This window comes from Nerophis lumbriciformis, linkage group LG23 (assembly GCF_033978685.3).
Source record: "Nerophis lumbriciformis linkage group LG23, RoL_Nlum_v2.1, whole genome shotgun sequence".
NCBI classification, from domain to species: Eukaryota; Metazoa; Chordata; class Actinopteri; order Syngnathiformes; family Syngnathidae; genus Nerophis; species Nerophis lumbriciformis.
In genome coordinates, this window is record NC_084570.2 from 39,778,750 (window position 1) to 39,789,892 (window position 11,143).

Consider the following 11,143-nt stretch of genomic DNA (forward strand, 5'->3'; position numbering starts at 1 on the left):
ATTGTATCTGATGACTATTTTATATGGATATATATTGTATCTGATGACTATGTTAGATGGGTATATATTGTTTATGATGACTATTTTAGATGGGTATATATTGTATCTGATGACTATTTTAGATGGGTATATATTGTATCTGATGACTATTTTAGATGGGTATATATTGTATCTGATGACTATTTTAAATGGGTGTATGTTGTATCTGATGACTATTTTAGATAAGTATATGTTGTATCTGATGACTATTTTTTTTGGATTATATATTGTATCTGATGACTATTTTAGATGGATGTATATTGTTTATGATGACTATTTTAGATGGGTATGTAATGTATCTGATGACTATTTTAAATGGGTATATATTGTATCTGATGATGACTATTTTAGATGGGTATATATTGTTTATGATGACTATTTTAGATGGGTATGTATGCCTGGCTTTGGGCTGAGAAAAGAGGGACACAACAAAGTCAAAGGTGCATTAATGTTGACATGGAACCTGGAGAGTACACAAAGAAAGTCACGTAAAGAAGCCTACCAATCACAGTCCTTACAATCTGTGTGCAGCCAGGTGAGGTCTAGCCATATTATGTTTCAGCCCATGGAAATAATGGACACACAAGTCATGCAAGTAACATTTCAACATCCTAGGGATGGCTACCCAATTCAAGTCTTTCATACGTACCAAGTCACGTACCAAGTCACATGGAAGCAAACAGCAACATGTCAGACTTCCACCAAACAAGCATGCCTGGTAGGAAGCACTCAAAAGTAAGACTCCACTTTCTAAAATGTGCTAGCTAAATGCTCATTTACATTGCGTGTGCCGTGTACATGTTACTGATTAGCATTAGCCATTTGTACACCTCCAAGTGTGTTGATGAAGTAGGACAACAATGTTACAGTGTATATTGTTACAGTGTACAATGTTACAGTGTATATTGTTACAGTCTATATTGTTACATTGTACAATGTTATGTTACAGTGTACAATGTTACAGTGTATATTGTTACAGTGTACAATGTTACAGTGTACAATGTTGCAGTGTATATTGTTACATTGTACAATGTTATGTTACAGTGTACAATGTTACAGTGTATATTGTTACAGTGTACAATGTTACCGTGTATATTTTTACAGTGTATAATGTTACATTGTACAGTGTTACATTGTACATTGCTACAGTATATATTGTTACACTGTATAATGTTACAGTGTACGATGTTAGTGTACATTGTTACAGTGTACATAGTTACAGTACATTGTTACAGTGTACGATGTTGCAGTGTACGATGTTACAGTGTATGATGTTACAGTGTACAATGTTACAGTGTACGATGTTACAGTGTACGATGTTACAGTGTACAATGTTACAGTGTATAATGTTACAGTGTACGATGTTACAGTGTACAATGCATGGAAGACATTGATGTTCATGATGTCTTGTCAGGAACAATCAGGAGCTGTGTCTGGAGCGCGACGAGGCAGGAAAAGGAAACAAACGTAAGGATGTGTATGTGCAATATTCTCACAGACACACACACACACACACACACACACACACACACTGACATGTTTGTCAGCAGGCTGCAGAATGTGTTGGAGGACTTCAGAGACATGGATGCTACCACAGCACTAGAGGAAACCAAGGCCACGGTATGCTCCTTGTTTTGTTGTATGTTGCCATCCAAGCTGTACACTGACTACTCTAAAGTGCACCCAAGTAGACTTGTCAAACAGGCTTTCAATAAAAAGTCATCAATGTCCAGAGGCATTAACATATTTCACACCAGTCAATTCTATTTCTTGACTTAGTCTCTGGCTTTACAAGAAGGTTCACTCTGTGCACTGCTCTCAGCACCTTTTATTTGACAGTAGACTGAAACGATTGGAGTGAAGCCTCTGTCAGATGCTTCCATCGTTACTCTCCAATCAGCTAAACAGACTCAATAAGAGGAGTGGTCCACTCCTGACTAACTCCCCAATCAGCTAAACAAACTCAATAACTCTACGGTGACGTTTTGGTGAATTTACTGAGTAATTAGTGAAAGTGAAACAATACACAAAGAATGCCATTGTAAGTTAATACTACTAACACAGACACGTAAACGTAAACGTGTTAGCATATTAGCTAATGCTAATTATGATAATATTATGATAGCACATACAAATATGCATGAAAACACTCCTACACACATCACACATGGAACACTTTAGTAAGTAAGAACTTAGTTATATTGTAAAACGTACAAAAGTTGCTTGGAGTGATGAATGATAAATCCATACGTGGAGCAACGCTATGGACGACTAGAAAAGGGAACGGCAGGAGTACTTGCAGTTGAAAGGACTAAATGGAAGGACACTGCAGCACCTGCAGTGAGCGATCTGGTCCAAAAGATGACGCCATAGCACGAACAATAACACGCCATTTAAACTGTTGTAGTTTTTACAAAGTCAAATAGTTATTAATTATGATCATATTTATAACATTTGACATGTTGTGAGGGTATAAAACTGTTGTTTTTACAAAGTAAAATAGTTATTAATCATGATCATATATAAAAGAAAGTACAATTACATCTTGGCAGCAGAAGCTGTTATTCAAATAGTTTCTGACTGATGTCAAATACTTTGGAAGACTTTTCAACAAAGTCAATGAAAAAGATCTTTGTGATCCAGGTGTGAAATAAAGATGATGTCATCTTGTGTTCCAGACGGTGCTGTTAAAAGGCGACACGTCGGTGCGTGGAAGGCGGAGACGAGGGGCCAGGTCTCAGAGGCAGTGATTGGTGGAAGAGCTGCAGCATCACTTTGGTCAACGCCCTCTCTAAACCTTTTTTTTTTTTTTCACCCTCAAACCCAGCTGCACTAATGAATTCTGTCATCCGTTACCACGGCAACCGGTGGGCAAGAAAGCCTCGGGAAAGAGGTGTAGTCCAACAAGAAGGTGGATGTTTGTTGAATGATGGGCGTGTGCGCATGTGTGTGTGTGCGTGCGTGTGTGTTCGTGCGTGTGTGTGCGCGCGCGTGTGTGTGTGTGTACGTGTGTGTACGTGCGTGTGTGTATGTGTGTGTGTCTTTGAATAACGGTGCTGTTGCAGAGCCCCTCATTGTCTAGCCCTGCTCTAGGTGCACTTACAAGCAGTTACCATAAATGCTCTAATACAGTCCTTCTTCCACCAAGTAGCACCTCAGAAAAAACCTGGCTCTCCAAGCAGCGTCGTAATGAGCAACATTAAAATACAGTAGCATGGTAGGCCCAAGTATTCAATAAAAACAAGGCAGCGTTTTTTTTTTGGTTTTTTTTAAAGTATATTTCCTATTTTTGTCCACTGTAACATTGCACACAGTTTGAACAGTAACACTGTGTTTGAGCTGTTGGGTTATTTGGTAAATAAATAGAAATCAAACCAACTGCAAGGAGTAGGTGCGGACATGGCCTAGAAATTGAACATTTTCCATGGATCCAGGATTGTAATAAAAAGCAGCGAGCTTAATGATGTGGTGTGCATGAGAAAGTTGAAGGGAAATTGTTTGTGAAGGAGTGTATTCCACAACAGTGTTGTCATAGGCCAGGGGTGTCACATGACAGGGTAACATACAAATGTCAAATATTACCTTGGATGGAAAAACACTACCAGTGACGGTAAAAACTGCCAGAATTGGACTGTTGTTGTTTTTTTTTTTACAACATGTTACTGTAATGTGTTGTAATACTGGGTTTTTTAAATTGAGCTGCCAAAAAAAGGTGTTTCTAGTTACACTAATAAACTGTAAAAACTACCATCGCAGATTTTCCGGTCAAAAACTGGCAGCTCTGTCGACAGAATTTTACAGTTAATAAAAAAGTGGTAGGAACAGTGGTGTATACATATACATATATATATATATATATATATATATATACATACCGTATTTTTCGGAGTATAAGTCGCTCCGGAGTATAAGTCGCACTGGCCGAAAATGCATAATGAAGGAAAAAAACATATATACGTCACACTGGAGTAAAAGTCGCATTTTGGGGGGAAATGTATTTGATAAAACCCAACACCAAGAATTGATATTTGAAAGGCAATTTAAAATAAATAAAGAATAGTGAACAACAGGCTGAATAAGTGTACGTTATATGACGCATAAATAACCAACTGAGAACGTGCCTGGTATGTTAACGTAACATATTATGGTAAGAGTCATTCTACAACTATAACATATAGAACATGCTATACGTTTACCAAACAATATGTCACTCCTAATCACTAAATCCCATGAAATCTTATACGTCTAGTCTCTTACGTGAATGAGCTAAATAATAGTATTTGATATTTTACGGTAATGTGTTAATAATTTCACACATAAGCCACTCCTGAGTATAAGTCGCACCCCTGGCCAAACTATGAAAAAAACTGACTTTTAGTCTGAAAAATACGGTATATATATATATATATATATATATATATATATATGTATGTATGTATGTATAATTATATACGTGTATATATATATATGTGTGTATATATATATATATGTATATATATATATACGTATATGTGTGTGTATATATGTACATATGTGTGTATATAAGTATGTATATACATATATTACCTACACATATATGTGTGTATATGTATATATCTACACGTGTATATTAGTATGTATATACATATATTATATACACGTGTGTATATGTACACATATATGTATATAAGTATGTATATACATATATTACCTACACGTGTGTATATGTATATATGTACACAAATGTGTATATAAGTATGTATATACATATATTACCTACACATATATGTGTGTAGGTAATGTACACCTTGGCAGCAAAGCAATAGGCAGATCAAAAATCAGAGTTGTATTGTTTATTCTAATAAAGACAGACTAAATAAGCCGTCTGTCTGGCTTGTTAACATGAACATTTCTTTTAACTGGCAAAGTTGCAGTAGAATGTAGAACACCTTTATCTCCTCAGCCACTCTGCTTTCTGGAGCTGGATGCCCTTTTCACACAGGAGCATCTGTGATCACCACAAGTTTGGAGGGCTTCCCTCAAATGTCTACATGTTCTTTGGCTTGATGTTTCCTAGCAGGCCAAAGACAAAGAACATGTAGACATTTGAGGGAAGCCCTCAAAACCTGTACTGACCCCAGATGCTCCTGTTTACCACAAATAACAGTGTGTGAGGAGGAACATATTGTCATTCCATATGTATCAGGAAGTCAGAAGAATGTTCAACACTTCAAAGTAGACCTGACACAGACTGCACACCCACAACAACTATCTACAAACCCCGTTTCCATATGAGTTGGGAAATTGTGTTAGATGTAAATATAAACGGAATACAATGATTTGCAAATCCTTTTCAACCCATATTCAATTGAATGCACTACAAAGACAAGATATTTGATGTTCAAACTCATAAACTTAATTTTTTTTTGCAAATAATTAACTTAGAATTTCATGGCTGCAACACGTGCCAAAGTAGTTGGGAAAGGGCATGTTCACCACTGTGTTACATGGCCTTTCCTTTTAACAACACTCAGTAAACATTTGGGAACTGAGGAGACACATTGTTTAAGCTTTTCAGGTGGAATTCTTTCCCATTCTTGCTTGATGTATAGCTTAAGTTGTTCAACAGTCCGGGGGTCTCCACTGTGGTATTTTAGGCTTCATTATGCGCCACACATTTTGAATGGGAGTCAGGTCTGGACTACAGGCAGGCCAGTCTAGTACCCGCACTCTTTTACTATGAAGCCACGTTGATGTAACACGTGGCTTGTCATTGTCTTGCTGAAATAAGCAGGGGCGTCCATGGTAACATTGCTTGGATGGCAACATATGTTGCTCCAAAACCTGTATGTACCTTTCAGCATTAATGGTGCCTTCACAGATGTGTAAGTTGCCCATGTCTTGGGCACTAATACACCCCCATACCATCACACATTCTGGCTTTTCAACTTTGCGCCTATAACAATCCGGATGGTGCTTTTCCTCTTTGGTCCGGAGTACACGATGTCCACAGTTTCCAAAAACAATTTGAAATGTGGACTCGTCAGACCACAGAACACTTTTCCACTTTGTATCAGTCCATCTTAGATGAACTCAGGCCCAGCGAAGCCGACGGCGTTTCTGGGTGTTGTTGATAAATGGTTTCCGCCTTGCATAGGAGAGTTTTAACTTGCACATACAGATGTAGCGGCCAACTGTAATTACTGACAGTGGGTTTCTGAAGTGTTCCTGAGCCCATGTGGTGATATCCTTTACACACTGATGTCGCTTGTTGATGCAGTACAGCCTGAGGGATCAAAGGTCACGGGCTTAGCTGCTTACGTGCAGTGATTTCTCCAGATTCTCTGAACCCTTTGATATTAGGGACCGTAGATGACCGTAGACCGTTGATTGAGAAAGGTTTTTCTTAAACTGTTCAACAATTTGCTCACGCATTTGTTGACAAAGTGGTGACCCTCGCCCCATCCTTGTTTGTGAATGACTGAGCATTTCATGGAATCTACTTTTATACCCAATCATGGCACCCACCTGTTTCCAATTTGCCTGTTCACCTGTGGGATGTTCCAAATAAGTGTTTGATGAGCATTCCTCAACTTTATCAGTATTTATTGCCACCTTTCCCAACTTCTTTGTCACGTGTTGCTGGCATCAAATTCTAAAGTTAATGATTATTTGCAAAAAAAAAAAGTTTATCAGTTTGAACATCAAATATGTTGTCTTTGTAGCATATTCGACTGAATATGGGTTGAAAATTATTTGCAAATCATTGTATTCTGTTTATATTTACATCTAACACAATTTCCCAACTCATGGAAACGGGGTTTGTACTATCCAGTGTAGATCTGACACAGACTACACACCTACAACAACTATCTACTAACTAGGGTGAGCTAGCTAGGGTCGCTGAGTCAGCGTTATTGGCGCCAAGGAAGAAAGTGCTGAGTCAGCATTAGGAGTGACCTAATAGTCATCAACAGAACAGCTGATGAGCACAACACTGCCCTCTAGTGGCGCTCAATAAAAACACTACATAAAAAGGTTGCCTACAGCCCCAGCTGTTAATGCCCATGTTTTGGTGTGAGCCACATCCTGTAGTTGGAGCATTTACGATGGTTGTCACTCGTCCTTTCATAGTTCGACGTGTGAGTCAATTATGATGTTTGAAGTGTGAATCAGATATGTTGTTTGAAGTGTGAATCAGATATGTTGTTTGAAGTGTGAGTCAGTTATGTTGTTTGAAGTATGAGTCAGTTTTGTTGTTTGAAGTGTGAGTCAGTTACGTTGTTTGAAGTGTGAGTCAGTTACGTTGTTTGAAGTGTGAGTCAGTTACGTTGTTTGAAGTGTGAGTCAGTTATGTTTGAAGTGTGAGTCAGTTATGTTTGAATGTGAGTCAGATATGTTGTTTGAATGTGAGTCAGTTATGTTGTTTGAAGTGTGAGTCAGTTATGTTTGAATGTGAGTCAGTTATTTAGTTTGAAGTATGAGTCAGTTATGTTGTTTGAAGTGAAGGTCAGTTTTGTTGTTTGAAGTGTGAGTCAGTTTTGTTGTTTGAAGTGTGAGTCAGTTATGTTGTTTGATGTGTGAGTCAGTTACATTGTTTGAAGTGTGAATCAGTTATGTTGTTTGAAGTGTGAGTCAGTTATGTTGTTTGAAGTGTGAGTCAGTTATGTTGTTTGAAGTATGAGTCAGTTTTGTTGTTTGAAGTGTGAGTCAGTTACATTGTTTGAAGTGTGAGTCAGTTACGTTGTTTGAAGTGTGAGTCAGTTTTGTTGTTTGAAGTGTGAGTCAGTTACGTTTTTTGAAGTGTGAGTCAGTTATGTTGTTTGAAGTGTGAGTCAGTTATGTTTGAATGTGAGTCAGTTATGTTGTTTGAATGTGAGTCAGTTATGTTGTTTGAAGTGTGGGTCAGTTATGTTTGAATGTGAGTCAGTTATGTTGTTTGAAGTATGAGTCAGTTATGTTGTTTGAAGTGAAGGTCAGTTTTGTTGTTTGAAGTGTGAGTCAGTTACGTTTGAAGTGTGAGTCAGTTACGTTGTTTGACGTGTGAGTCAGTTACGTTGTTTGAATGTGAGTCAGTTATGTTGTTTGAATGTGAGTCAGTTATGTTGTTTGAAGTGTGAGTCAGTTATGTTGTTTGAATGTGAGTCAGTTATGTTGTTTGAATGTGAGTCAGTTATGTTGTTTGAAGTGTGAGTCAGTTATGTTGTTTGAATGTGAGTCAGTTATGTTGTTTGAAGTGAGTCAGTTACATTGTTTGAAGTGTGAGTCAGTTATATTGTTTGAATGTGAGTCAGTTATGTTGTTTGAATGTAAGTCAGTTATGTTGTTTGAAGTGTGAGTCAGTTATGTTTGAAGTGTGAGTCAGTTCCGTTGTTTGAAGTGTGAGTCAGTTATGTTGTTTGAAGTGTGAGTCAGTTATGTTGTTTGAAGCATGAGTCAGTTACGTTGTTTGAAGTGTGAGTCAGTTGTGTTGTTTGAAGTGTGAGTCAATTACATTATTTGAAGTGTGAGTGGGTTGTTTGGTGTGTGAGTGGGTTGTTTGAAGTGTGAGTCAGTTGTTTGACATGTGAGTGGGTTGTTTGAAGTGTGATTCTGTTTAAATGTGAGTCAGTTGTTTAAATGTGAGTCAGTTGTTTGAAGTGTGAGTGGGTTGTTTGAAGTGTGACTGGGTTGTTTGAAGTGTGAGTCAGTTGTTTGAATGTGAGTCAATTGTTTGAAGTGTGGGTGGGTTGTTTGAAGTGTGAGTGGGTCAGGCAGTGAGGTTGAGGGAGAGCCACCATGTCTTCGGTGTATTCATGCTCTAAAAAGTAGTATTTGGAATAATAATCATCCTGTGTGTGTTGAACAGGACATCAAAACTGTTGAACAGGAAGTAAAAACATCAAAGTGGGGGAAAAAGCAAATTATGCAATTTCTATAGACTTGGATGTGTGTACATATGTACAGTGGATGTCTTTCACCCCCTCACTTATGATTTAAATGCCTCTCTTTAAAACAATTAAATTGTGGACTGTAGCTTTCTTTTTTTATATGGAGTCTTTTTTTATTTAATATTAAACTATTTACAGAAAATACTCTACTGTGTTGTTGCAATCCTCTAATAATAACTCCATAATAATATTGTCATTATGGGGAATTGTGTGTAGAATTTTGAGGACAGAAAATGTGGAAAAAGTGAAGCGCTGTCAATACTTTGCAGATGTAGTGTATATATGAAAAACATTAATGTACTGTATGTATGAAATAATTTAATGTACTGTATATATAAAATCATCAATTATGCAATCTTTGATCAAAAAAGTACTAATAATTATAGTTGCTGATATTTAATAATTCCAGATATCTTCATAGAAATACAACATTTAAACATCAAATATGCTTTATTTGTTTGCAAAAAGCACATTATTATTTTCATGTTGATTTAAAAAAAATACATTATTAAATCATTGGAGTGATTTATTAATCCAACATTAATTTGCATTTGTATTCACTTTTTACAAGTGAATTATTGCTGGGGAAAAGTCTAAATATTTAGTTGAATAATTGTATTTAAAATGACAATAAAAGCTAATTAGATATATTGTATTTATTATTCAATCAATAAAACATTTTTATTTATTTCAAGTCATTTCAGATATTTATTTTTTATGACCACTTCTGGCCTATTTTGTTAAATCAATTGATAAAAATAAATTGTACATAAGTAAATATGTAAAAGTAAACATTTGAACATAAAATTTTATAAATTAATTAATTACAATTGTATTTGTATTGTTGGAAGTATTGCACCAAAACAATTGTGTAATATTCATATTTATACATCCATCTTCTCGGGGGAAGCAGCCTAAGCAGAGAAGCTGAAATTTCCAGCTCCTCCCGGGCGATCCTGAGATGTTCCCAGGCCAGCTGGGAGACGTAGTCTTCCCAACGTGTCCTGGGTCTTCCCCGTGGCCTCCTACCGGTGGTAGGTTCAGATGCCTGAACAACCTCATCTGGTTCCTCTCCATGTGGAGCAGCAGCTTTACTTTGAGCTCCTCCCGGATGACAGAACTTCTCACCCTATCTACCCGCCACCCAACATTTGGGTCACTTGTACCTGTGATGTTGTCCTTTAGGTCATAACCCAAAGATCATGACCATAGGTGAGTTTGGGAACGTAGATTGACCGGTAAATTGAGAGCTTTGCCTTCCGGCTCAGCTCCTTCTTCACCACAACGGATCGATACAGCGTTCGCATTACCGAAGACTCTGCACCGATCCGCCTGTCCATCTCACCATCCACTCTTCCCTCACTTGTAAACAAGACTCCCAGGTACATGAACTCCTCCACATAGGGCAAGATCTCTTCCCCAACCCGGAGATGGAACTACGCCCTTTTACGGGCGAGAACCATGGACTCGGACTTGAAGGTGTTGCGAACCGATCCAGTGAGAGCTGAAGAGCCTGGCCAGATGAAGCCATCAGGACCACATCATCTGCAAAAAGCAGAGATCTAACCCTGCAGACACCAAACTGGATCCCCTCAACACCCTGACTGCGCCTAGAAATTCTGTCCATAAAAGTTAAGAACAGAAGGGGTGACAAAGGACAGTCTTGGCGGAGTCCAACCCTCACTGGAAACGGGTCAGACACTGATCGTACAGTTCCACCATCAGGAAGAAAACCACACTGTTCCTCCTGAATCCGAGGTTTGTCTATCCGTCGTAGCCTTCTCTCCAGTACACCTGAATAGACCTTACCGGAAAGGCTGAGGAGTGTGATCCCACAATAGTTGGAACACACCCTCAGGTTGCCCTTCTTAAAGAGAGGAACCACCACCCTCCCTGGTCTGCCAATCCAGAGCTACCGCCCCTATGTCCACGCAATGTTACAGAGTCTTTTCAACCAAGACAGCCCCACAACATCCAGAGCCTTAAGGAACTCCGGGCGGATCTCATCCACCCCTGGGGCCTTGTCACCGAGGAGCTTTTTAACTACCTCGGCAACCTCAGCGCCAGAAATAGGAGAGTCCACCACAGAGTCCCCAGGCACTGCTTCCTCATAGGAAGACGTGTTGGTGGGATTGAGGAGGTCTTCAAAGTATTCCCTCCACCGATCCTTAACATCCTGAGTCGAGGTCAGCAGA

General features: G+C 38.4%; 1 protein-coding gene and 1 long non-coding RNA gene across 5 annotated transcripts in view; both read left to right on the plus strand.

The window, feature by feature from the left end:
• Nucleotides 1-3,670, plus strand: part of mbd6 (methyl-CpG binding domain protein 6) — an 86,445-nt gene extending 82,775 nt beyond the window's left edge. For 3 of the 4 annotated variants that reach the window (XM_061985555.2, XM_061985554.2, XM_061985557.2), the window contains exons 11-13: nt 1,454-1,506; nt 1,587-1,659; nt 2,718-3,670. In XM_061985555.2, coding sequence (XP_061841539.1) covers nt 1,454-1,506; nt 1,587-1,659; nt 2,718-2,789 — 198 coding nt within the window. In that variant the 3' untranslated portion in view covers nt 2,790-3,670. The remainder of the gene's footprint in view (nt 1-1,453; nt 1,507-1,586; nt 1,660-2,717) is intronic. The other variant, XM_061985558.2, reaches the window with a different exon arrangement.
• Nucleotides 3,671-6,411: 2,741 nt separating this feature from the next.
• Nucleotides 6,412-9,090, plus strand: LOC133622693 (uncharacterized). Its single transcript, XR_012051134.1, has 2 exons — nt 6,412-7,552; nt 7,994-9,090. It is a non-coding gene; the product is annotated as an uncharacterized lncRNA (long non-coding RNA).
• The last annotated feature ends 2,053 nt before the right edge of the window (nt 9,091-11,143 follow it).